Source organism: Phocoena phocoena, chromosome 19 (genome assembly GCF_963924675.1).
Source record: "Phocoena phocoena chromosome 19, mPhoPho1.1, whole genome shotgun sequence".
In the NCBI taxonomy this organism is placed as follows: Eukaryota; Metazoa; Chordata; class Mammalia; order Artiodactyla; family Phocoenidae; genus Phocoena; species Phocoena phocoena.
Genome location: NC_089237.1, coordinates 31,852,274 through 31,879,984, shown reverse-complemented (window position 1 = coordinate 31,879,984; position 27,711 = coordinate 31,852,274). Strand labels below are relative to the sequence as shown.

At 50.0% G+C, this 27,711-nt stretch overlaps 1 protein-coding gene across 1 annotated transcript; it reads left to right on the top strand.

Moving 5' to 3' along the window:
- The first annotated feature begins 15,606 nt into the window (after positions 1-15,606).
- Positions 15,607-17,328, top strand: NOG (noggin). The gene has a single exon (XM_065897316.1). It carries the CDS (start codon positions 15,946-15,948, stop codon positions 16,642-16,644), a length of 699 nt encoding a protein of 232 aa, XP_065753388.1. The 5' UTR covers positions 15,607-15,945; the 3' UTR covers positions 16,645-17,328.
- Positions 17,329-27,711: the final 10,383 nt, after the last annotated feature.

The window sequence follows — 27,711 nt, the reverse complement described above, 5'->3', positions numbered from 1 at the left end:
CCTTTCACTTTGTGTTTGTTTTCATTTTCCCAAGCGGCTCAGTTCTAACATGAAAAGTGCAATAAACGGGGAGTATCAGTGTTCGCTGAAAATATCACTTCAGAAGTGAAAATATATCCAAACAGCCAGTTGTAGTTTGAGAGGCTCACCCTTCTCAAAAATGCAGCTGCCACCAAAAATACATTGGAAATCTCTCTCCTCTCTCCCTCCCCCTCTCTCTCTTCCTTCTTCTTCCAGCTCTCCCTCTGTCTTGCAATTTAGCTTTAATTGCCCTGTCAGCTCTAAAGGCTGCTAATTGACGCCTTTTATTCTGCATTAAAACTCCTCGGAAAGAAAGGAGCTCACGCCCCCCTCCCCCCCACCCACCCCGCCACCCCGAGCTGCGCGATCCGGCCGATTTGGCACGCCTGTCTCCCGGCGTACGGAGCTGGGTGCTGCCGCGCTAGGGGCAGGCGTTGGGGAGTCGCGGAGGCGGGGAGGGGGCTGGGCAGGGGTTGGAGCGTCTATTTTTAGTGAGGGTTTTATAGAGTGGATCCCTGTGGCTTGGCTTCACACTGAAATATTGTCCTCGTCTCAATGACATAAACACAGGGCAACTTGGAGATCTTGGCGCCAGCCCTGGCCGGAGCCTGTGAATGGGCAGAACGGTGGGATGGGACTAAGCGAGAACCCGGCTGTAATTACAAATAAATCCTCCCCCGCGCCCCCACCCCGGGGTCTCCCGGCTCCCTTAATACCGCAAAAAGCCTCTGCTTGTGTGTAAATAAGATGAACCGAAGTTACTGAAAGGTCTACCAAGAGTCAGCAAATGGCATATGGCTTGGGTAAGCTTCGGTTAAAAAGAAGGTATTCGAGAATTAATTAAACAGCCATCGCCATCAGTGAAAACCAGACAAAGTATGGAAGGCTCCGTTGGCTCCTGCAGTAGATCCAGTGCGTCGCTGTCCCCGCAGATCATCGAGCATCAAGACCCGGCCCTGGTCCACTGAGACACTGGAACTGATAAATTGGAACCAATTAGCACAAGGTCTCAGAATGATTCTTTGGAATGTCCCAGACTGGGCTGGATGAAGCTGTCGCTCCGGACTGCCTCAGACGTGGAGCCACACTTTCCAAAGCCTATTTAAACATAGCCTTGCTTCCCTCCAAATGTAATCCCAACCCTCATTTTTATCCTTGGAAGCTTTGGGGGAAAGGGAGTGGAGGGAGGTGGGATTTTTCATAGCCCCCGCCCCCACTCCCACGGCCCCGTAAATAAATAAAAGATTACTTCAGATTCCATTTGAAGTTGTCAGTCCCGGAATGGAACTTTTATCCCATTATGAATTTCATGGCTGAGACGGTTCAGACTTTGAATGTGGCTGACACCTCCATTGAAAGGCCCTAATTGCAGTTGTAGGAATTGACCGCAGACACCACACTGTGCACACCACCGCATTCCTCCGAAGAAAGAACATCCTATGAGAGCAGCCCCCGGCCTCCCCTCAAGGCAGTAGAACTGTCAAGGTTTCACTTAAACTTTAAACCAAAGTTGCCCTATCTAAGGGCCAGGTGCTAATTTGGGATTCTGAGGTCGGGCAGATTTGCCTTGGCTGACAGGGCTGTTACTATACCCAGGGGGCTAGCAGCAGTCACGCTTCAGCCTCTGAGACAACGAGGAAGGGAGTCTTTCAATCCATAGGGACCCCTGAAGGACTGCTTTTATTTTCAGATGAACTTCCTCTGAGCCTGAGTGTCCAGAGTTGCTGGCCTACCTGAGTCAGGAAGGGTGCCTGCTGGGAGTGCCCAGGGGAGGGGAGTCTTCCCTTCACCCTGTGTCCGGTGTCCCCTGATGGGGACCAAGCCAAAGAAGGATGGCATGTGACAGGGAACTGTGAAGCTGTTCTACTCCTCCCTCCTTGCTGGGCATCAAGGATGTGTGTGTGTGTGTGTGTGTGTGTGTGTGTGTGTGATAAAATGCACATAACGTAAAATTCACATTTTAGCCATTTGTAAATGGCATTAAAGAGCATTGTGTACCACCATCACCGTCATCCATCTCCAGAACATTTTCCCTCTTCCCAAACTGAAACTCTGTACACATTAAACTTTAACTCCCGGGCTTCCCTGGTGGCGCAGTGGTTGAGAGTCCTCCTGCCGATGCAGGGGACGTGGGTTCGTGCCCCAGTCCGGGAAGATCCCACATTGCCGCAGAGCGGCTGGGCCCTTGAGCCGTGGCCGCTGAGCCTGCGCGTCCGGAGCCTGTGCTTCACAACGGGAGAGGCCACAACGGTGAGAGGCCCGCGTACCGCAAAAAAAAAAAAAAAAAAAAAAAAATGGATTAAACTTTAACTCCCTCTTCCCCCCTCCCCCTCCCCCTCCCCTTTGGCAACCACCATTCTACTTTCTGTCTCTATGAATCTGATTACTCTAGGCACCTCATATAAGTGGAATCACACAGTATTTGTCCTTCTGTGACTGACATTTCATCTAGCATAACGTCCTCAAGGTTCATCCATGTTGTAGCATATGTCAGAATTTCCTTCATTTTTAAGGCTGAGTAATATTCCATTGTACGTATACACCACGTTTTGCTTATCCATTCATCTGTTGATGAACACTTGGATTATTTCCACCTTTAGGCTATTGTGAATAATGCTGCTGTGAACATGGGTGTACATGGGTTGCTGTCCCTGCTTTCAGTTCTTTGGGATATATACTCAGAGATGAAACTGCTGGATCTTATGGTAATTCTATTTTTAATTTTTTAAGGAACTGCAATTCTGTTTTCTATAGCAGCTGCATCATTTTACATTCCCACGAGCAGTTCACAAGGGTTCCAGTTTCTCCACATCCATGTCAACACTTCTTTTCATTATGCGTATATACATATAATAGCCATCCTAATGGGTATGAAGTGATATCTCATTGTGGTTTGGGACGCCAGAGATTTGTGTCTGTTTTGTGTTTGCTTTGATAGCTCTCTTTCTCTTTCTAAAGAAATATAAATACACATAAATACCCACCAAGTGCGTCACCCTCCTTCTCTCTCTCCCCAAAGATAACCACTGTCTCCAAGTTGGTGTGTATAATTCCCACTCATTATAAGATTTACCACATATATTTGCGTCCATTAATAATTTATACTACTATTTTGTAAGTCACCTTGAATTCCATTTTTGTGTCTCTCTTGACCACCACTGTCCATATTTACTGGTTGTATAAGGAACACCAGAATCAGAATCCTAGATGAAACCAAAAAAGGGCCATCAAGAATAGACCACATGCTTTGGGGTTGGGCAGAGTTAAACCACAGCTATGCCACTTTCTACTTAGGTGACCTTGGTCAAGTCACTTGACTTCCCTGAGTTTTAGTGTCCTCGCTTATAAACTGAGATGCTTTGAGGACTAAATGATATAACAAATATAATGCACCGTACCAGGCACACAGCAAGAACTCAGAAATTGGTAAGAAAGCCGAAGAGAAGAAAGAGGTTAACATCAATTTTCTTGTTGAGCTGTGCCTCTGCCCTGCGGTCACTCACTCAGAGCACCCACTGACTGTTCTTGCCCACATCTTCATGCTGCCACGAGGTAGGACAGACCGTGTGCAGAAGTATAAGATTTACCCTTTACAAAAATGTGGATTTAAGTTATGGGAGTGAGGGTCCCCCTACTCCCCCTCTTCCCCTCACCCAGAGAGCAACGGTGACTGGAGGAAGGTGAGGAAGGAGGGAGGAAAGCTTGAACTGTTCTGCCAAGTCACCCTACTTGGGGGAGGACATTCAGCTCAGGCCCTGAGCCTGGCTACAGAAACTGTAATCCAATACCTTAATCCATTTCTTCTTCAAAGCGTTGCCCTGTGTGCCAGGTGGACAGAACCCGAGTGATGCCGAGCTGCCCCTGAGAAACTTTTGCACTGGGCTGTGTCATTCAGGCTGGGAAAAGAATACCCAGAGGGGCGCCTTTGACCTGGTTATCTGGACAGTTGTGGCTATGGAATGACAGCTTCGAGGACCTAAAGGATGTTTAGGGAATTGCACCTCGTCAGTGTTGACAGTGAACCTAGCCATTGATCCAGCCAACCCCAGCGAGTGCTGACTGAGCCAGATGGTGTGCAAAGCTCTTTGGCTACACAAAGAAGAATCATACACCAAGGGGAGCCTAGTCTTCAGAGAGATTAGTGATCTTCTAACCTTTTGGAACTCCTCTGAACCCACCTCTCTAAGAAGACAGCAGGGACTTGGGGCAGTAGAGGCAGAAGGGAGAGAAAATAGTCCCCAGAAGGACTGGGTTCTGGGGTCTCAGGGGTGGGGGTGGGGGACTCCACCATCTTCCTTCCCAAGGGCATGGACTGAGTTGAGCCTGACATGTCACAGCAGCTGTGCCTCCCCAGAATGAGCTGGGATCACATCACTCAACTACTCCCGACCCCCAGCCCAAGCTGCAGCTTCCTGGGATAGAGCCAACCTCTCCTCACCCCCTCCCCTGCCCTGACTCGCTTCTGCTGCCAAAGACAGCAGACCTCAAGATACTGAGCTGCTAATTTGTGAGGAATCAGGCTGCTGAAGGTGTTGGTACAACAATCAGGCTGTCTCCAGTTCAGCATGGGTGAGGCATTGGCGTGTACCAGTTAAATAATAAAGAAGCTATTTGGGTCAACTTGGTCTTTCTGTTTTCCAGATACCTATGAGGGACCTAGTTTATAAGAAAAGATCAAACAGGGAATTCCCTGGTGGCCCAGTGGTTAGGATTCGGTGCTTTCACTGCCAAGCCAGGGTTCAATCCCTGGTCGGGGAACTGAGATCCTGCAAGCTGAGCAATGCAGCTGAATAAATAAATAAATAATAAATAAATAATCAAACATAAGCCATTGCTGTCTGGATTTGCTGCATTAATTAAGACATGAGGGACTTCCCTGGTGGTGCAGTGGTTAAGAATCTGCCTGCCAATGCAGGGGACGCGGGTTTGATCCCTGGTCCGGGAAGATCCCACATGCCGCGGAGCAACTAAGCCCGTGCGCCACAACTACTGAAGCCCGCGCGCTCTAGAGCCCGTGCTCCACAATGAGAAGCCCACCCACCGCAACGAAGAGTAGCCCCCGCTCGCCGCAGCTAGAGAAAGCCCACGCACAGCAACGAAGACCCAAAGCAGCCAAAACTAAAATTTTTTTAAATAATAAAAAATAAAATAAATAAAAACTACATTAAAAAAAAAAAAAAGACATGGACATAGTTTTCCCCACCATGGTTTCCCTCCAACCACTACCAGCATCCATTGTTGTCCCCAAAAGAAATTAAGCAGCTCAAGGAGTCACTGATTCACTAGGAACCTACTGTACATCAAACACAACGCTAGGCACCAGGATTAGAGAGATAAACTCCCATAAAGAGCATGCAGACTAGTGGTCAAGACAGACAACTGCCTAGAATGCCATCTGGTAATCCATAACCTAGAAGAAGGTCCAGATGGCATAGGAGCTGAGAGGAGGGACCTCATTCTGCACAGAAAGAATCGAGAATGGAGGAGGCAACGCTTAAGCAGAATCTAGAAAAATGATTTTGCAAATGAGGGAGATAGTAGACAGAACATACAACGATGAGGCCGAGCAGGCTATGTGTAGAGACCTCCAAGGAGTTCTCTAACTAGAAGGTAGATCAGGGTCCGAATGGAAAAGGCATCCAATGTCATAACGTTATCTTGAGAGTCACCAAGAGAATCCTTAGAGCTCGTTGGACAATTGTAAATAATTCCATTTCTATATACGAGTTATTTTAGCCCGTTTCTCCTTCAAGAATGCCAAGACTTTGGGAGAAATGAGAGGGGCACTTCGGTGCACTTCCATAGAAAGCTTCTTGCCTTGGGCGGGCCAGTGCTATTTGCAAGCCCTCCTTCTCTGTGGGAACTTAGGGGAGCTTTGGTGAGAGATGAGGGCCTCGCCTAGGACCCTAATAGCTGTGAGATGAAGAAGAGTTGCTATCAGGGACAAGTCAGAGACCTCACCAACCCCCCACCCCACAATCCGTCGTCACGGCCCTGTGGTCCCTAGAAGAGGACAAGTGCCCCAAAGCTTGCCTAGCTGTCAAAATATTTAGAAGAAGCGTATTGAAATCACACATAGAACAATAGGACTACCTCAGAAGTAAACGTTCATGCTGTTGAAACAGCCTAAGCCATAAACATTTAGTCTCGAATGTAGCTGCCTCTCTTTCTGGGCTGGGGGCTTGAAAGCAAAGCAGAGTTCTATAAAATGTGATCTGCCAGGATTTTCTTACCCCCGTGGCATGATAATTACGATGCCTCTTATTACATTTAAAGGCTCATCTGGGGTGACTCAAATCCTCCAGGATGTGAGGAAGGCAGCTTTGCATTTGTCTCAATGTAGTTTGCTGAACCGCTGCAGTAATTCACTTTCGAAACACAGCAAAGTGAAAATGAGGTTTGAACCGCAACCTTGCCTCATTACCAGCCCGCCCCCTCCCTGCCACCTCCAGGCACTTCAAGGGCCCTTCTCCCAGCATTTTAGGGATTATCTTTGCGAGTTTAATCAAGCTCTACATTAACTAGTTAACATGGTTAAGCCTTTGTGTGAGGAAAGAAATGCTTGTCTGAAACCGTAGTGTCCTGGAATCATTTTGTAGGGAGGAGACCCAGAGGCCCAAACACTGGACTCGGCTCTAACCTTATCCATCCCTCTACCGTGGATGGGAAAAATTTTTTTAATTTATATGTTTATAAATAATTTATAAAACTAATTTTTTCTAAAAATCCTATACATAATGAATCGTACCTTTGAAAAGTCTTGTGTTGAAACACGAGTCTATCCGCCAACCACGCTGGTGAAAGACTAGCCACTGTCTTATTTACTTTTATTTGTATTTTAATTAGTATGTTTGCTTATGTTCTTAATTAATTATGCCGAAGAAAAGACTGGAAAATCGTTGTGGTATGTGGGAGACACCTGATGGGTTAGAGGGAAGGTAGGAACCCCTTTTAGAAAATTACGAAGGTTGTTTTTATAACTTTGAAGCCTCTCTTTCAATTCTATAGGTATGTTTTGTGAATTACAATAATGAAATGCCATGATTTTCTTTTCTTAATTGAGGTCATTTTTCAATGAAGCTGGGCAAAGACCCTAAGGTGAAACCTTAGATATAAGAAAAATAAAAGCAGTTGGGGGCTTCAGAGACCTTGTTTGTCTTGAAAGTGTTGTGAGGAAGCTTGATCAAAAGCCTTGTTTTACTACAGTCATGCTCCATTATGGAGGGTGGGACTGTGGGTGGGGTGGGGGAGGGGAGGATGAAATGAGCCCTCGCTCCAACTTGACCAGGTTGTCAAAAGTCACTGGCCAAAGTAAATCTCCCTAGCCTGCTGGTATCGACGACCTCTGAAGTAAGTCAGATATGGATCGGACCAAGGGACCAGTTACAGACCAACAAAGATGGATGCCTTCGGAAGGCCCCATTGGGCCTGCAGCTCTGAGCTAAGAATCCTCTCCCTACCTCCTTAGATAATCCTGGAGTCAAAGAGTATGGCCTTCGGCAGCTCCCTCACCTCTCTGGGCCTCAATTTCCCTATCTATAAAATGGGGATTTAATTGCCCCTACTCCAGAAGCTCTTGTAAGATGTAGATAAGAAAACGTTTGTAAGGCAGATGGTAAATTCCTGGCACATGTTAAACTTATAGCCCTGTTTCTAAGACTGGCAACTGGTAGAGAAAGCCTCTTATTTAGTCACTTGGGGACCCTGTCCTCCAAACCCTCAACTAAGGTGACTTACTTCCAGCACCCAGCCCCCACCCCAAACTCATTCCAGACTTTCCAGACTGTAGGGTTTAGATCAAGCGTGAGATTGGGCTTTGGTGCATTTTAGTTTTGTTTTGTTTTTCAGCCCAGTGGTGGGTTTTGACGTGGATATCACTTTATTTTGAAAGCAATCTGATTTCTCTGTAGACGCCCGTGACGGGAGATTAAAGTGTCATGAAACAGTGCCTATCACATACTTACATGCATGCGTACAAACACTCACCCCTGCACACAAAAGCTCCTCAAATGGGCTTCCCCCTCGCCTCACCATTGCACGAGAGCGCTGAACCATTTAACTAAACCTGAAACAAAGATCATCCAATAATACGAGTCAGCCCTGCCCGGCAGCCTGGTGTTGGCTTCAAGACTCTTTTCAACACGTAGAACTTTAAATGCCATTTCCAGCTTTACTCATGCCTGATAGTTACTTTGGGGCAAGTTGTTGCCACTAAATTCACTGATTTTAATCTTTCATTGACTTTTCCTTAAACACAAAAATGTTTTATGACGGCTCTCTCTCTTTTTAAACAGATTTACATACAAATAACGTAAAGTAAGGTTCTCTCCCCTCCTCACCCCACCAACTTATCCAATTCTTTACAGGTAATCATTACAATGAATGATTTAGAAGCATATTTTTAGGGATTTTCCCCTACACATAAAATAATCCCTGCATAGAGATTAAAAGCCAGGGTTCTAGGGCTGAACAGCCTCGACTTCAATCAGAATAAAGTTTTGGTTTTGTTTTTTAATAGGGGCTGTCTTAAAATATTTAGGACCTATAATCATCGTATTGATATGGTTTCCAAAGTTTCTTTCATATATTTCTAAACTCAAGTATAAATTCAAATTGGATTTGAAACTGCTTAAGACCCTTGATGGCTCACTATATAAACCCCTTGTCTTCCAGCCTTTAGTCCTCAAGCCCCAGCACTTAGCACTGCCAACTTGTCACAGCATTCGGATGGTGTTCCCCTCCCCCCACTGCCCCAAATATCATCCAGCCACTGTCCCCTCCTCACTAGACTGTGACCTCCCATTTGTCATTGGACACTGAATTTCCTAAGGAGTTTTTTTGGATCCTCCATCCCACCCCAACATTTCTGTGCTTTATCGTGGCAGTTGACGTCCTGACTTGTAATCTTGGGTTTATTTTTCTTTTCCCACCCCCAATAGTCTTTGAGAGTGTCTGGAATCAGGGTACATGCCTGGTGAATAGGTGGAGGAATAAGACCGATGGATGACAGTAGGTGGTCATGGAGAGTCATTCCAAGTCTGCACCAATACTTGGTTGGTGAGGGGACAGAGTTAGGGGCTAGGAAAAAATTCAGAGATGTGAGACTGTTGTATTAGGTGGATTCAGTAGCCAGAGCCTGTGAACACCCCACCCAACTCAAATAGGGGAGGTTTTCACTTTATTTTTCACTCCACTGAGTTCCTGTCTCCTTGTTATCTTGAGTCTTCGAGGGGATAAGGGAGGCTAGACCATATTATCTCAATAAACATCTATCTGAGGCAGCAGGACGAGAGGATGTGGGAGAAATGTGAGCCTAAGTTGAGATGGGTGCTTGTGTGTTTGATGGAGCGGCGGGGGGGAGGCTGTGTGTAAATTCCTCATGGTAGGTGGCTAAGAGGGACTGTCTCCAGGATCCCTTCCGGCCCGGGTGGCAAAGGCGGGGGTGTGCATGGGAGTGCACCCTGGTCTGTCTGTATGTCCCATTCCTGTATGTGTTGTGGTAGGGGAGGTATGCTCATCAGGAGATGCATCAGTGTCTATAAAGTGTGCACCCATGTGAATCCATAAGGGTGAATGGTGGCAAGTGGGAAGCAAGTCCTAGAACAACTAGAGCTTGTTTCTCTTACTGATGACAGCTGCCTTTTCACAGAACCGCCCCTCCATCACTTTGGAGAATCCTTTCCTGTGTTACCCATGCTGTAGCAGTAGCATTCCGTTCACTCTCCTTTTGAAATATTGGGTCACAAATGGTAAAAGTCCACAATGCAGAACGAAGCTGGGTTTGATTTTTACTTTTTTTTTTTTTAAGATTTTTTGATGTGGACCTTTTCTTTAAAGTCTCTACTGAATTTGTTACAACACTGCTTCTGCTTTATGTTTTGGTTTTTTGGCCACGAGGTACTGGGATCTTAGCTTCCTGACCAGGGATTGAACCCGCACCCCCTGCGTTGGAAAGGGGAGTCTTCCACTGGACCCCCAGGGAAGTCCCTTGATTTCTAAATGTATGTATTTACGTATGTATGTGTTTAGAGAGGGAGTATGTGTGTATGTGTGGGGGTGGGGGTGGGGGTGTGTGCTCACGCACATGGGTGAATGGAGAGAAATGATAAAAAGATTTCCTTTCCAGATGAGAACCTCGAGTCCAGAGAGACCCAGACCCCAGACCAGGAAAGGCAACGTCAAGCCAGGAGAGCTGAAGGCCGAGGCCGAGGCAGCGCATGCTGGCAACCACGCAAGGGCAGAAGATGGGCCCGCCGGCGTTGCCTGCACCCACCCCCAGGCCCCCCACACCAGGGCAGGCTAAACACGAGGAGGCTTCTGTCTCCAGGGCTGGAAGAGAGGCGCCCTCGTTAAAACTCAGATAAACAGTTTATCAGGAGATGAATGAGCCACCGGGCTCCAGAGTCGCTCCCCTTCCCCAGCGTGGAGCCGGCCGGGAGGGGCGGGGGCAGCGGGCGGAGAGGGAACCAGACTGGGGAAGGGAAGGGGCTGTCAGGGCTGGAGCAAAGCGCTTGCCTCCTTTGGCCTTTAGCTTTGTCTCTATCACTGGAAATGTATTTCCCATTTATTTACCCATTTCCCCATCCCAGCCCCACGATTTAGAGTCATCTCCCTCCCATTCTCCCCTCTTTCTCCCCTTCTATCCCCGCTTCCTATGCTGGTTAGAACTTCACTGTTGTAACTGGAATCCCATCACCAAAAAAATCACACTCAAAAACTTAGACCCTATGGCGAAACTGCACTGGCCTCCAGCCTGGCTGTGAGTCCTGAACCGGCCAGGTTTCCCACAGCCTCCCGCAGGCTATGCGGAGCCCACCATCCTCCTGCCCTAGAAGCCTCCGCTCTCCCATTCCTTCCACAGTCAGGAGAGGAAAGTGACAAGCCTCGTGGCTGACTTTTCCTCACTTTGCTAAGTTGGGTCAAGTCCAAAAATGCCATTTTGGGTCTCATTGAGAGGAAGTCCATCAAATTTGACATTTATGGGACCCAAGAGACAGTCAGAATCAGAGGGTGACACAATTTTCACGTGCCTGGGGTGATCCGGGGCCTAAAAGATGGCCACTGTCGTGTTTTCTCCTTTGTGGTGCCTCGTGCTCCCTTGACCTCTCTGTGTCACGGGGCCCCAGAGAGGTAAAGTGACTCACCCGGGGTCACACAGCTGCTAGGTTTCGGGTTTTCCAAAGTCAAGCCCCATGTCCTTTGCACATCACCCACAGCTGCCTCAGGTCTATGCTTCCAGGGCCAAAAAAACAAGATTGTTGAATTGTTCTGAGAATCAGCTGAAAATAAGAAAAGATGCATAAGTGCCCTCAGGATGCATAAGGTCCTCTTGCTTTCACCTGGAGTTGCCGAGGCCATGGTTCAAAAGACTGCTTCAGGGCTTCCCTGGTGGCGCAGTGGTTGAGAGTCCTCCTGCTGATGCAGGGGACGCGGGTTCATGCCCCCGGTTCCGGGAAGATCCCACATGCCGCGGAGCAGCTGGGCCCGTGAGCCATGGCCGCTGAGCCTGCACGTCCGGAGCCTGTGCTCCGCAACGGGAGAAGCCACAACAGTGAGAGGCCCGCGTACCGCAAAAAAAAAAAAAAAAAAAAAACTGCTTCAGTTTCCCTTGACAGAGTACCTTGCAGGGACGGAATCCTGGGATGCAGATAACCAAGAATGGACCTAGAGTCACTTCGTTCACTAGACTCTTCCCACGTAGTCTGCCAAGGCCCGAGCCCCTGGCCAATCCCCACTAACATCCAACTGCTCCCCATCTCACCCCAGCCCCTGGGAGGACCTGATCAGAGAGCTGAGCTGATAACCATCCCTCCTTTGGCCCATCTCCCACCCCACAGCTTCCTGTTGAATAAATACACCCTCTTTGTCCCGCTTGTCAAGCTCCCTCATCAATAGAGTGGCAGAAGCATTGAAATGGGTTGCCTGTTGAGTCCCCCAAGAAATTTCAGTCCCCCTCCCCTAAACTCCTGAACGCCAGCAGCTACGGAGAATAGCTCAATTACACGTGCCGAGCGGGCAGAAAGCAGGCCCAAAGGTGTTGGAGGTGATTCCAACAGGCATTGCAACCCCTTCAAGCCCCTCTGGCTCAAATCAAAGATGGTGGGCCAGTTGAGGGTGTTGGAGTTCCTGGAAGAACTAACATGTGTTGAAAGTCTATTGCCCGCTATATACTCTGCCCTGGGTGCTGCACTAAGCCCAGCGTCCTTTATCTCCCGTGTATAACACAGTTCTGAGGGGTGTGTGTTATCCCCGTTTTACAAATGAGGAAATGAAAGTTTGGAGTTAAGATACCTATGTTGAGAGGGTAGCCCACCTGGTGAGTGACAAGACCAGAATTCCAACCAAGATCCACCTGGTTCAAAGGTTGTCTTTGTGTTGAGCTTCCCTGTTTATGACATTTACTCCCCCATTCCCCACACCCCAGATCTTTTGGCTGTTCTCTGATACGGTGTGCTTCCCTTCTTTATGCAGACTCAAATATCCTCCTCTCCCTACTCAGATAAATATATCCTTTTTCTTCATCAAGCCCAGCTAAATCTCAGTTCTACCATTAAGGTATTAGTACTGCTTAGTCTCTGATAAACAGCATTCCCACAGATTCACACAGTACCTAAGTGTATGAGCTACCCTAGTGTGGCAGGGAGTGGGGGACTGACTGCAGGCTCCCCAAGAGGGGCATTTCAGAACCCCACAGTGAAGAAGGGTAAGTGTGGTTTGAACAGAGTATAGCTTATATTATACTTGTTTTGACTTTTTTGGGTCACCATAATGTATTATAAAATTTCAAACATTCAAAGGATAGCATGCAGTTGTAATATTTACCAAAAGTGGGCATGGGTTTTAAAATGGTTGCAAAACACTGGTCTATGCTGTTAGGGGAATTTATAGATTTTTTTTACACACCCTTTTAATGTTTTCTTCATACATTTGTCATATACACTTTAACTGAACTGCAATGTCTTGGATGGTAGCAATCGATTGGGACTTCTTTCTCCTTTGCATTTCCCCCCTCCCATGGTGTTCACCCAGCGGACACTCTATAAACAGGTCACCCAATCTATTGTCTAACATGGTTTGTTTTCATTCTACCCCACCTAAATAAAGGATTGAAGGATCTGGTTTTCAAACAAAAATAGGTGATTTGAAGGAAAGGAGAGGAGATTGATGGAATAGAAAACAGCACAAGAGAATGTCACTAAGTGGAACCCACCATCTCAGGAGAGGTGGGCTAGGATTTAGCCTTTTGAACTCTTTACTGAAAAATTATTCTCTTAGTTAATTCACAGCAGTGGCAGAACTGCTCTGGAACATTTAATCTTCCTAAGAAAATAAACCAGCGCCAAGCCCCCTAAAGCATATCAAAAAGAAAGGAGTACTGTTTAAGAGCCTACTGTGTGCTGGGTTCTAGGCCCACATTATTTCAGAATCAGTGCAATTCAAACAACCAATTGGTTGTTCTTATCTCCCATATTCATTAAAGCAAGATTTTCTTGTAGGCATTACTTTAATTGTCTAATTCTAGATATTGTCTAGACTCGAAAGTTTAAGAAAAGGTTTTCAGCTGAAACTGGCCATCCCTCTCAATTGCTGGCGTTTTGCAGAAAGACTGTGCCATGAAACAAAGTGTGTTTGCTTCCTTAGACAGATGATAAATTTCTGTGTGTGTTGGGTGGGGGTGGGGTGGGAGAGCACAGGTTGAAAGGAAAAAACAGATCTTTGGGGAAAGAAACTAGAGTGATTTAGGCTGTCACAACGAGACCTCCTAACTCCACTCTGTGGAACGCTGTGAATGCTTGAGTCATCCACACCAAGTCTCTCTTCTCCAGCATTTTCCAGACTCCAATCACATCCACCACAGAGGAAACTGAGTTTGAGTTTTGAAGCTTCGATTCAGCTCTTCATCCAAAGGAAAATTAACCTTAAGTGTCATTTCAATATCCATCTACCATCAAGAACAAACTGCTTCTGGAAGAGAAAGCATCATGAAGGTTTATTTAGAATCACAGAAAGGTAGAACTGGAGGAGTAATGTAGTTATGTCACTAATGCAGAAAGTAAGGTGTGTGGTGCTACAAAAGTGACTTGTCCGAGGTTAACGTAGTTTTATCTTGACGGACCCCAGCCAGGTCTCAGGTCCCCTACTGCCAGTTCATCTTTGAAGAGCCAGAACAGACCCGTCAGCGCGCACGCACCCACACGCACACAAGAACGAACACACACATACACAGTGACACGGACACAAGAGCAGAAACTGAGCTGGACAGACTGGACAGCAGACAAACCCACCTCGCAGGGCCACCCCGCCAGCGCAGGGTGCAGGGCTTGCTGCAGGCCAGCAGAGGGCGCGCCGCCCCCAGGGAGCCGAGCGGCAGCTGCGCGGAGCCAGGCCGGCTAGGGGAGCCGCAGGCAAGCCGGACGCGCCCCTGCAGCTCGGCCACTCAGGGTGCAAGACCCGGCCTAGGAGGAGGAGGAGGAGGAGGAGGGTGAGGAGCGGACCCCCCTTGTGGGCCCGGGTAACAGCTTCCTAGGAATTACATCACGCTGCGCAACGCTGCGGCTCCCGGACTCCTCCGGCGCAGTGTGTGTGTGTGTGTGTGTGTGTGTGTGTGTGTGTGTGGTGTGTGTGTGTGTGGTGTGTGTGTGTGTCTGTCTGTGTGTGTCTGTGTGTGCGCGCGCGCTGGGGGGAGGGGCAGGGGACTTAGACCGAGCCTGGGAGAGAGGAAGACGAGACGCGCCCGGGGAAAAAGCTTCATGCACATGGAGAAATTCCTTGCACTGAACTGCACCAAGAAACGAACCTCCAGCACCTCCCCGCAGCTCCCTTACCGGTGCAGAGTACCCAGCTAGTGAGAATCCTCCCAGCCCCACCTCGAGCACCCCCCAAAACTGGCCCTGCACCCTCCAGCCCGGCTCCAGTGCCGCCGCGAGCTTTCCCCAGGACTGGCCCTGGCGGGGCGCCTAGAGCCCCAGGAGAAAGGAGGGGGGCGGTGCATTTTGCAGGAGGAGGAGAAGGGGGGTGGGTGGTGGGGGAGAGAGAAAATTGCGCGGAGACCTGCCAAGCGCCACCGCCGCCGCCACCGCCGCTGCCGCCGCCGCCGCCGCCGCCGCCGCCTGTGAGCTCCGGCGGGCAGCCGGACTGTCGGCTTCCCGGGGCATCTGGGTCCGGCGGGGCACAGCCCGGGCGCTGCCGAAGCCGCCGCCGCCGCCTCCGCGGCGAGTGCAAGCGGCTTCCCCCGGAGCCTGTGCGGCTCCGGCTCCTCGGGGGTGGAGAAGTGGGGGGTGGGGTTGTTGTTTGGGGGGAAGAAGGGGGAGGGGGCAACGCCGAGAGAGTCAGTGGTTTCCATGGTGATGGAGCTGAAAGTGCAGGAAATTTAAAGGCTTGGACCCTGCGAGACAGACAAACCGGTGCCAACGTGCGCGGACGCCGCCGCCGCCGCCGCCGCTGGAGTCCGCCGGGCAGAGACGGCCGCGGAGCCCCGAGCAGGCGGAGGGAAGTGCCCCTAGGACCGGCTCGGCCCGCGGCGCTGCACAGAGCGGCCGGACGACGAGCAGCTAGAGGAGGAGGCGGGGAGAGCGGCCAGTCCACGCGCCCTGCGCCGCCGCCAGCCCGGGAAGGCAGCGAGCAGCCGGCGCCCCCAGCGCCCGCGGTTGCCCTGGAGTAATTTCGGATGCCCCGCCGCGGCCGCCTTCCCGAGTAGACCTGGGAGAGGAGTTGCGGCCAACTTGTGTGCGTTTTTTCCGCCCCGGTGGGAGCCGGCGCCGTGCGAAGGGCTCTGCCGGCGACTCATGCTGCCGGCCCTGCGCCTGCCCAGCCTCGGGTGAGCCGCCTCCGGAGAGACGGGGGAGCGCGGCGGCGCCGCGGGTTCGGCGTGCTCTCCTCCGGGGACGCGGGACGAAGCAGCAGCCCCGGGCGCGCGCCGGAGGCATGGAGCGCTGCCCCAGCCTGGGGGTCACCCTCTACGCCCTGGTGGTGGTCCTGGGGCTGCGGGCGGCACCGGCCGGCGGCCAGCACTATCTCCACATCCGCCCGGCTCCCAGCGACAACCTGCCCCTGGTGGACCTCATCGAACACCCGGACCCTATCTTTGACCCCAAAGAGAAGGATCTGAACGAGACGCTGCTGCGCTCGCTGCTCGGGGGCCACTACGACCCGGGCTTCATGGCCACCTCTCCCCCCGAGGACCGGCCCGGCGGGGGCGGGGTGGCGGCCGGGGGCGCCGAGGACCTGGCGGAGCTGGACCAGCTGCTGCGGCAGCGGCCGTCGGGGGCCATGCCGAGCGAGATCAAAGGGCTGGAGTTCTCCGAGGGATTGGCCCCGGGCAAGAAGCAGCGCCTGAGCAAGAAGCTGCGGAGGAAGTTACAGATGTGGCTGTGGTCGCAGACCTTTTGCCCGGTGCTGTACGCCTGGAACGACCTGGGCAGCCGCTTTTGGCCGCGCTACGTGAAGGTGGGCAGCTGCTTCAGCAAGCGCTCGTGCTCCGTGCCAGAGGGCATGGTGTGCAAGCCGTCCAAGTCCGTGCACCTCACGGTGCTGCGGTGGCGCTGTCAGCGGCGCGGGGGCCAGCGCTGCGGCTGGATTCCCATCCAGTACCCCATCATTTCCGAGTGCAAATGCTCATGCTAGAACTCAGGGCCCCCTGCCCGCACCCGGACACTTGATCGATCCTCACCGACGCCCCCCGCACCGTCTCCAACCAGTTCCACCACCCTCTCGCGAGGGGATTCAATGAACTTTTTTTTTTTTTTCCGGCTACAGAGACCTAGCTTTCTGGTTCATGTAATGCACTGTTTAACTGTGTAGGAATGTATATGTGTATGTATATACGGTCCCAGTTTTAATTTACTTATTAAAAGGTCAGTATTATACGTTAAAAGTTACCGGCTTCTACTGTATTTTTAAAAAAATTTTTAAGCAAAAGGAAAAAAAAAGAACAGAGGAAAGAGACTTATTCTGGTTGTTTCTAATGATGTTAACCTGCTATTTATATCCCAGTGCCCTTCGCGTGGGAAGCAGGGGGGAAATGTTATTTTTTCTTAAAGTACAAAGAGGGGAGAACTTTTGTAGAAGGACTTTTAAAAAGCTATTTTCCATTCTTCGGAAAGTGTTTTGGTTTTCCTTGGACCTCGAAGAAGCTGTAGAGTTCAATGTTATTTTACAGTTATTGTAAATATAGAGAACAAATGGAATGACTAATCACTGTAAATTAAGAGTATCTGCTATTTATTCTTTATAATATCCCGTGTAGTAAATGAGAAAGAAGCGCAGAGCAGGATTAAAGAAAACCACTAAAATCGACTGCGCTCGACACTGCGATTCTCTGTGTTGGTGATTGATGGGGGGGGTGAGGGGTGGGAGGGGCGGGTTGGGGGTGCCGCTGTGCTTACTATGACTGTTGGGAGAAGGGGCTCATCCCGTCTTCTGGTGTGATGGAAGTGACCGCTCAGTTTTTCTTGGGGCGGGGGGTGGGGGGGAGCTATTCTCAAACTCCTCACTTGAGCATCACGTGACCTCCGCCCAGTCTCCCAGCTTTTTCTCCCTGTGTCACCAAAGCTCGGGCCCATCGTGACCTCGACACCCAGCCGGCCCCCTGGAGCTGACCCCAGGCTGGGCCGAGGGGCGGGGGGGGGGGGGGGGGGGAGGGTGGGCGGCTGCTTTGTCCTGCCTGACAGGCCCTTCACAATGGGGACACGTGTCTTTCACACCTACCCTGGGGGCGGAGTGCCGCTGAAACTTGACCCCCGAGGAATAGGTGGGGGGAGATCAGAGCTCGCCCACCCAGATCCCGACACCCCTCCCGCCTCGCACCCCCCCACCTCAATATCCAGCCCGCGTTAACCCTTTGCACTCCCGGAAGCTGTGGTGGTGCTAGCTGAGGCGATCCATTGGAATCAACGCAACCTCAGGGATCCTGCAGGTCTGAGCCCCCGAAATCCCAGGCCCTCAGCCAGAATTGCTGGTGATAGCTGGGAGATTTGACACTCACCTCCCTCCTCCCCTGGGACCTAAGGAGGGCTCAGAGGGTCAGGATTTCAGAGGAGTCCGAATTTGGGTGAAAAATGCCACCACTGGGATCTGCAGTTGCGAACCGGGTGTGCCCCCCCCCCCAGACACTTACTCCACTTGGGGGTGGGGGAGGGAGGAGAAATTAGAATCTGCATCTTTGAGCTTTGGGTTACATAGGGGCAACAGACGTGTTACCCCTCAAAGGGATGTGCAAGACCTCACCCCCACCCCACCCCTTAAAAAGCCAACTTCTCGGGGCCAGCTCTTGACTCGCGTGCGTCCCTCCGCCTCAGTCCGCGGTGGCGCCCGTCCGCGCAGCTCCACGTGGGCCGGCTTCCTGACACTGCTCAGCGCTCCTTTTATTTATCTTGGACTCCAAAGTCGCTCTCCTTTGCTCCCTCCCCACCCCCCTGCCACCTCCCCGCGCCTCCCTCCCGGCGTCCCTCCCCCCCCTCCCACCCCTCCCACCCCCAGTCCGGAGTCCCGGGGAATCTATGCTAATTATTTCAAACCTGCGCTGGGTCCCCGGCGCAGTCTCAATGCCCCCGGCCCCGCCCGCCCTGTCCCTCCAGCCCGGCGCTTTCTTCCCTCCCGACGCAGCCTCGGTGGCTCCTCATTTCAATAGCCTGGCTCGGGAGCCGGAGCCCCCTCCCCGGCGCTGCCTCCGTCAGCCGTGGGACAGACGTTAGGGTATTCATTAACTGAGAGCCGAGGAATAACGGCATTATTCCCCCCAGAGAGGGCACCCTGCCCCCGCGACTATCTGAGGCTTCATTGTAAAAGGATTAAAAGTTAAAGACCTCCATCTTATGATTCTTTCATTTAATCTTCCTGGCGCCTGGGAGACATGCTCGATGGATGATGGCTTTTAAAATATTCCTAATGTCGGCTACCTTAAGACTCCAAGCCGGGCAAACAAACGTAATTTATTTCCAGAAGAAAGGGGATATTGAGATGTTTAAGTTTATGAACCGCCGTCCCCATGTATATTTGTTAAGTTCTGACAAATACCCAAATAACGTTAAAATCAGCCATTCATCACTTATGAATTTATGCAAAACTTTCTGTGCCGCGGGCCAATATTTTTTTAGACAGAGTTTCACTTGCGAGGGGCGGAGGTGGTGGGGCGAGGGGAAGGGGAGGGGGCTTACGGGGGGTGGGGGGAGCCGAAAGCAAGAATTTTCATGCCTGGTAAACACGCGAATTATGCGAAGAGAGTTATTCCCAGCTGGGCGGGCGGCCAAAACTCGGAGAGCGCGCCGAGGCCAGCGCCCCCCACCCCCATGTTGGCAGTGTCACTGGATTACAATGCGAGGTCTTCCCCTCCGCGACGCCCCCTCCTCCCTCCGCCCGCCCGCCCCTCCTCCCCACCCCTGCCCACTTGGAAAACCCGCTCGCAGCCGGCGAGCTTCTCGGCTTTCAGAGCTGGAGCCCGCGGGAGCTAGGAGGACCCGGGCTGCAGACGTGACCGGCAATAGACAGACCACCGGACAGACAGCCTCAAAGGGCCGTTCCGGACACGGAGGGAAGACCCAGCAGGACCCAGCCAGTCCCACAAGAGAGCGAAGGAGGTGCTGGCTCCTGGAACATTGTGACTAATGCACAGCCGGTTGCGTCTCCCTTATTATTAATGTTGATAATACTAATAATAGCATCAACGCGGAAAGGAGTAGAGAGCTCTGGGCAGAGAGGCAAGAAAACTGTCCTCTGCGGTCACCTAGTGCCTATCTCCTGTAAGGAGGAAAATTGATCTTGGTGTCTTCTGAGGCTTTGACAGCCTGTGTCTATGAACTCATGCAGCTGCTGAGGGACCACGCGTCCCCCGAATGGAGATTTATAACCATTACTGATACAGACACATCAACTTTTTCAAAATCCTGGAAGAGAAAGGCAAGGTTTCCCAGCACCCCAGCCCTCCTGCCCTGACTGCAGGAATTCACTCATCAACCCTCTATTTTCAACTCTTCCCTTTTTTCCTTCCTTCTGCCCTTCCAGCATCCTGACACTTGATGCACAGGCATACTGAGGCCAAATGTCCACAGAAAGCCAGCCCCCTTAGGGGAGGACCCTCTGGCCCCCAGAGTCTGGGAACGGGATCTGGTTCCCTGTTGAGATGGAGAAGGCCAGGGGTCCATTATCGGTCTTGCTTCTGAGACTCCTGGGAAAGGGGGTTGAAGTTTGGTGGCAGCTGCAAGAGGAAGCTGGCTGTGTATTAAGAGCTCTTGGCTGTGCTGGATGGGGACGACCGGGGGAGGGCCCAGCCCATACTGGTATTTTGAAGGGGTGATTCATCCTTTTTCTTTAATGCTCTTGGAATGTCAGAGCTGGAGGGGAGCTTAGATTCCAATGACCACCGCTCAATTTACGGATGAGAAGACTGAGACCCCAGTGGGAACTTGCTGAAGATTACACTGGTCTCCATTGTGCCTCTTCACTGTTCTCTTTTTCTTTGTTTGTTTTTTTTTTTCAATATTTATTTATTGGGGGGGGTTGAAGGAAAGTTCTCTCCCAAATTGACATAATTGTAACTGATCACCAAGAAGCTGGTCAACCATTCTGTTGCATCTATTCAGCAAGCAATTATTAATGGCTTGCGATGTACCAAGCGCTGAGAACATTTATACACATTCTCATCCAAAGTCTCTAGTTCCCAAATAAGGAAACTGGAGCTCAGAGAGTTTAAGCATTTCACCCAAAGCCACACAGTAAGCGGCATGGTTATGGCTCAAAATCTGAGCTTATGCTAAAGCCTATGTTTCTTCTAAATACCCTTCCTCCCTTCAACCACACGTACACCTGGCTTGGGAGACACCACGTGCCACATTACCTGCTGTCCAGTCTCAACTCAAGCTCTGTATGGATTCATGCCTGGGAAGCCACACCGAACATTTTTGTGCACCCTGTTATGTGCCAGGACCTCTCTCCCTCACCCCCTCCCCAAACACAAGGAGCTTACAATGCAATAGAGGAGGTAAGGAATGAAGAACAGGGTGAGTGCTGAAAGAGGAGTTAAACAAACCAGCAGACAAACCTGGGCCAGAAAGAGGAGGGCTCCCTGCTGGCCTGGGAAGCCAGAGGAGGCATCTGACTCACATCTCTAAGGACAAATTGACTGTGGACCTACTGAGGTGGGTTTATGGGAGGAAAGGGCATTTAGGAGGAGAAAGCAGTCTATATAAGCAAAGACATGATGTTGGAAAAGTATCTGCGTGTTTGGGACACAGCTCGAACAAACTTTAGTATAGGATGGATCCACACCAAGTGAGAGTGGGCAATAAGGTCTGAAAAGCAGGCTGAAGACGAATTCTGGAGGACCTTGAACGCCAACTAAGGGCACAAAACGTTATTGCTCAGACAATAGGGAGCCATGAAGAGCTCTCGAATAGGGCAGGGACACCATTAGTGCACTACTGCAAAGGAATTATTTATTCATTCAACAGAAAGGTTTGGAGCACTGTTCTGGTTATTACTGGTATGCAACAAGCTACACCCAAACTAACAATCTTCAAATAACCATTTTATTTTGCTCCTGATTCTGTGGGTCAGGAATCTGGGAAAGGCGCAGACGGGCAGTTCATCTCTGATACTCATGGGGTTAGCTGAGTGCTGGAGATCCACTCCCAGAATGGCTTCTAGCCCCTCGCTGTCAGCTGGGAGCTCTGCTGACCTGTTGACTAGGGTTCCTACAAGTGGCTTCTCCATGTGGCTTGGGTCTTCTCACAGCCTGGTGGCTTCAGAATAGTTGGACTTCCTACATGGCAGCCCATGACTCTAAGAGAAGGCATTCCAAGAGATTGAGATGGAAGCTGCAAGACTTCTTATGAAATTGCCTCAGAAGTCCCATGACCTTGTTGCTGCTGTAGTCTGTTGGTTAAGCAAGTGTCTAAGACCAGCCCAGATTCAAGGGGAAGGGAATTAGACATCACCCCTCAATGGTAGCAACAGCAAAGAATCAGGGGCCATCTTTAATCTACCACAATCACCTTCTATAGGCTAGACTCTGTGTTGTATGCCCCAGACACAAAAAATAAAAAAGTATGGTCATTTTTTTTTTCTTTTTTTTTTTTTTTGTGGTACGCGGGCCTCTCACTGCTGTGGCCTCTCCCGTTGCGGAGCACAGGCTCCGGACGCGCAGGCTCAGCGGCCATGGCTCACGGGCCCAGCCGCTCCGCGGCATGTGGGATCCTCCCGGACCGGGGCACGAACCCGTGTCCCCTGCATCGGCAGGCAGACTCTCAACCACTGCACCACCAGGGAAGCCCAGTACAGTCATTTTCAATTTAAGTTTGGTGCCAGCGTCCAGGATGGATTGGAAATGGGATAACGGCTCCTGGGAAATTCATTAAGGAGGAAATTGGGGAGGTCCAGAAAGAATCAATAAGAGTTGAACCTGAGAAATATCAATGCCAATTAACACAAAGCTCATTTGCCAGAAGCTTGAAGAGAACTTGGTGACTGATTGGATGTGGGGACTGAGAGAGATGTCAGAAAGACCCCTGATGTTTCAGGCCTGCAAGGGGCCATGCACAGAAGAGGAATCTAAGGTGGAAGAGCTTCCTCCTACCCCCACCCCTCCCCTACACACACACAGGGAGGTTCTAGGCTTGTCCAGAAGAGAGAGGAATCTGAGAAGCCTGGAGAATATTTCAGTCTATAATCAAGATGAGTGAGTGAATGAATGGTAGAGACAGGGCAAAAGAAAGAGGGCGGGGATAAACAAGCACGGCTTGGGAGCAGTAGGATTTTTCCCAGCAGACGGAAGTGTCCTGATAGAGCCAAACGTATTTGCATTTGACAGTGATATGAAGAAAGGAGCACAGGCAAACCTGGGAGGGGCCAAGGGGCAAAGAAGGTGCTGACACACCTTGAGTGATGTTACCAGCCAGTGTTTCACGTTGATTAATTCATCTTCACTGAGAAATGAGCAGCATTATTGCCATTATACAGATGAGGAAATCGAGGCTCAGAGAGGTTAAATAACTGGCCCAAGGACACACATCTGGTGAGTGGAAGCTCAAATCCAGGGCTGTGTGATTTCAAAGGGGCATCATGTCTCCTCCATTAGGGCTTCCTTGGCTGGAATGAATCATCCCCCTTCTCTCCATCACACTTAGCCCTCAGCGCTGCACTTTCTTGAGGAAGGGGGTTCTTAACGTGTGGTGCTTAGAAGATGAGTGTCCAGGTTGGAAAGCAGGTCAGGTCCCTCTATCCATGTTCTCTTGGCTCTCAGGACTTTTTCTTCATAGGATGTGTCACAGTCTGTAGTTCGTATTTATAATTTGCAGTTACTTATATGAGTATGGTTTTTTTCTGGGAGGAAAGTCTGTCGTTTTCATCAGATTCTAAGGTCAGTAACACAAACGTTAAATCCTGTCCCAGTCCATGAGATTTTTAAGTGACAGAATTGTTTATTGTAACTCATGCTTCTAGTCTCCACAGCATCCAGTACGATGCCTGTCCTGGTAAGTGTTCAGTAAATCCTAGGTGAAGTGCAGTGAACTGACTTGGGGTCCACAGGGAGCCATTGCAGGTTCCTGAGCAAGGGATGAAGTGGGAAGATCCTTCTGGCTTAGGTTTGTGTAAAAGAAGATTAGAAAGGTAAAACTGCAGGCTGGAAGACCACATAAGAGACTGCTACTGTCTATCTTTGGAGGACAGTGTGATCGGGGGGAAGGGAGAGAAAAGGACAAAACTGAGCTGTTCTAAAGGAAAATGGAACTTTGATCCGGCCTGCCTCTTTGGATAAAAGAATAATTTGTTGGCGCTGAGAAGAAGCTCTCCCCTTTAACTTGCACAAGCCCCCTCTCCTTTGCCACAGTCCTCACCTTTCCCTACGGCATGCTTCACTCATTATACTCCCTGCCAGAACCACTGTAGGCATTGTGCATTTGAGGCTCCTGGATTCAATAGAAGGAAGAGACTAAAAGTCAGAAGCAAGTTTTGAGTCTTTGAAATAAGAAAAAAAAAGGAAGTCCTAAAGGAAATCAGCTACAGAATTTGGGAAGGGGATTCAGATTTCAAGGATAGATAGAATTACAACATATAAAGTGGGATGGCCTTAAACTTCACTCCCTCATTTGACTGAAGAAACTCAGGCTTGGCAACCCAAGGTCAATGGACTTGTTTCAGGTCCAGTTGCTTTGGAATAGAACTAGCGCCAGAAGCAAAATCTCCATATTTCCAGTTCAACCCTCCCTTTAGAGTTGTTCTAAGTATAAACAGTGTTAGAATTTTAAAAGCACTTTCATGTCCGTAATTTTATGTGCAATGAGACGTGAACGCCCCCAAGGGCAGGAAATAGGTCTGTCTGAATGTCCCCAGAGCCTAGTCCCTGACCAGTAGTAGCAGCGCTTCACAAATATTGCCTGGAAGGATCAATGTGCATAGGCTTGTTTTACTGATAGGAAGGCTGGAGCACACAGAAGTTGGGGAAAGGACAGATGCTCACGGAGCTCGTTCCTGATGGTGGCAGGAGTAGCTGGTGCCATCAGTAACGGGACATGCAGCTGCTGCTCTTTCCCCCTAGTTGGGACTGGGAAACCAACCACACATCTGCAGACTGTGCAGTAGGTCTGTGGAATAAGGGTAAGGCAGATAAGGTGGTCTGCAGCTGCCAAGTCAAACAGGCCCTGCAGCGACTGGTCTTGGCAACCTCTTCCCAGCCCAGGTTGTAAAGAATTCCCGACTGGTGTTCAGTTTATTCAATTAAGGAAAAAAAAAAATTAGTCAAGCGAGGGAAATAGTTCTTCCCCCATTTTACAGATGTGGAAATGTGGGGAAAACAGGAAGCTTAAGTGATTCGCCCTACACCGCACAGCGAGCTGGTGGTGGAGCCAAGATCCAAACAGCACTCAGCTCTCTGCTGGGCTGCTGGGAGAAGCAGAGGGGTTTAGTGCTCTCTGAGTTCATAATCCCAGCCAGTCTCCCTGATTCTATGCTCGCCCCAGCTCCAATCCATTCTCCACGCTGTTGCCCAAGTGACCTTAAGACACACATGTGGTCTTGTCACTCCCCTGCTTAAAACTTCTCAATGGCTTCCCATCACTCTGAGGATAAAGGCCAGAATCCTTACCCGACGGAGGGCCCTCTCCCCCTGCCTCTGTGTTCCAGCCACCCAGTCTCTCATGTGTGTTCACTCACACACTGAGCTCGCTGCTGCTTCAGGACCTTTGCACATGCTAAACCTTCAGTCTGGTATGCCTTCTCTGCCACCGGGACCCCTAAATGCCACCCTGTCCTTTAGATCCCATCCCTACGGAAAGCAGGTCAGGTCCCTCTATCCATGCTCTCTCGGCTCTCAGGACTTTTTCTTCATAGGATATGTCACAACTTGTATTAGTATTTATAATCTGCAGTTATTTGCACGCTCTGTCTCTTCCAATAGACTGTCACCTCCCGCCATTTTGCTCGCCATGGTATTCCTGGGCACTGGTGCAGTTTGGGGCCCATACAGACTCTCTCTCTCCTCTCTCTCTCTCTCTCTAATATGGATCTATATATATATAAGGATGAATGACCACACTGAATAAATTGAGAAACATTAATTGATAACCTTCCTGATATTAGCCAGGTTCTATCTGGGACTCTGAGGATACTAGGAGTTCAAAGTTCAGCTCCAGTTAAATAGTGATCCAAGGAAAATTTAAGAATGTGTCCCAGTGTGTGATACAGAGCAGAGAGCCAGGGCTGTTCAGATGATGCTATCAGTTCTGGGGATTATGGCGACTCCCAGGCTACTGATGCCCGAGGTCCCTGCTCACTGGAGTATGTGGGGAAGGATAGCTAAATTGCCAGATAAACTCTTAGCAAATCAAGGATGCTCCCAGTAAAAGGGAATCCACCCCCCCTAAAACGGCTTTCCCAACAGGAGCTAGATAGCATTGAGTGATTCCATAGAGAAAATTCTAAGACTCTTCAGGCGTGGGTGGAAGAGTCACCTTTCCCCATATCTGAAATCCTTAAAAATGGGAGAGATTACCTTATCTGCTACACAGTTAAAACTTGATCTTTCCCTGCCCAGGGAATAATAAAATTAGACAATGACTACCTCAGACCTAATGCTTTACAGTTTAAAACCACTTTCACATCCATTATCACTTTCAAAGTGCACAGGGGGGCACAGCCAGAATTTTCAGCTGTACAGTAACGTGCCCTGGAAGCAAAAACCTTTCTACCAGAGAAAGGAGTTTGATGTGGGGGTGGAGAGGGAATCTTGGACTTGGGAGTGAGACCAGCCTGGGTTTGAATCTTGGTCTATGGCTATTAGCTTGACCTCCCTGAGATTTAGTTTCCACATGTCTAAAATGGGTACAATGACATGTACCTTACCAGGTTGTTAGGGTGTTCTAGTGTGTTCCATACGTGTAGCTCCATGTGGGGTGTAGGAGCCCAGCTAATGGTGGTTTCCTTCCCTCTCCCCAATTCCAGGGCCTGTGCAGTGCCCCTCCGAGTAAGGACAAAAGCTGAATGCCCTACCACCCAGAGCCAGTGACAAGCTACTTGCCCAGGTCTCCATTTCTGCAAGGTCCACACCTGGGGGGGAAAGAATCCAATGGATTCTTCTCTTTGTCCACTGATGAAAAGGCTGTATATTTAGGGCCAGTTGCTTTTACTGTTATTGTTTATAAATTATAAGCCAAAGAGTAAATGAGGAGGAAAACCAGTGACCAAAGGCAAAGCTGAGAGAAAAGGTTAAATCAGGATGAAGGGAAGTTGGGAAACCAGGGAATTTGTTTCACATGAACAGAGAGAGGAATTCAGCCCAGGTAAATTAGCCCTACTTTGTTTTAATTCTAGAAATTCCTCATTTCTAGTTATTGGCAGGAATCACCCAGAAGTGACTTGCTCCCAGAAACAGTTTTGACTGGTGTCACTCTCACCTCATTTCAGGGACAGAGAAAATCATACCCAGGTAGGGCCAAGGCCCCCAGAAGGGTCAGCATGTAATATCAGCTTTAAAGAGCATCTGTCTACCTGTGACCACCACCATGGAAATGAGGAAGCTGAGGCCCAGAGAGGTGAAGTGACCTGGTCAAGGTCAAACCTCAGGTTAGAGACCAAGACAAATGGAGAAATGCTGACGTGAGTGCGGGGCTGCTGGGAACTAAGCCGTGGACTCAAGTGCCTCTCACCCCAAGGTTGGACAGCTTCCCCAAAGACCACATTCCAAGGCTGGTTGCCCAAGGGCCTGGGCTCTGCTGCGTCTTCCTTCTTCCCTCAGAAAGCAAGCACCATAGGTAGGCCCTGTGCTGTGGCTCCCGCCCACTGGGACTCCTGGGGACATGTTCAGTGTGATTCCTCTTTCTGGCTGGACCCTTGGAGATTGATGCACCCCAGAGTTCTGGTCAACTCTCCTCTTCTCCCTGCATAGAACTGTCTGAGGGGAAACCCTGGGCTTCCCACAGTGGGAGCTACCACACCTGGAAGGCCAACACCCAGATCTCTGCCCTGGGCCAGACTTCTCTCCTAAGCTCCATACCTGCAGAGCCAACTGCCTTCCGGACTTCACCACATCAAATACAGGTTCAAAGCTGAATCCTAACATTATTCCTAAACCTTCTAATCAGTTTTCAGTTTTCTCATTCCTGAGTAATGGTCCCACCGTTCACCCAAGTATATGGTCAAAAAAACACGAAAAACTCTGGTCTACCTCTTGTGAGCATCCTCTCCTCACTAACAGAGTATCCG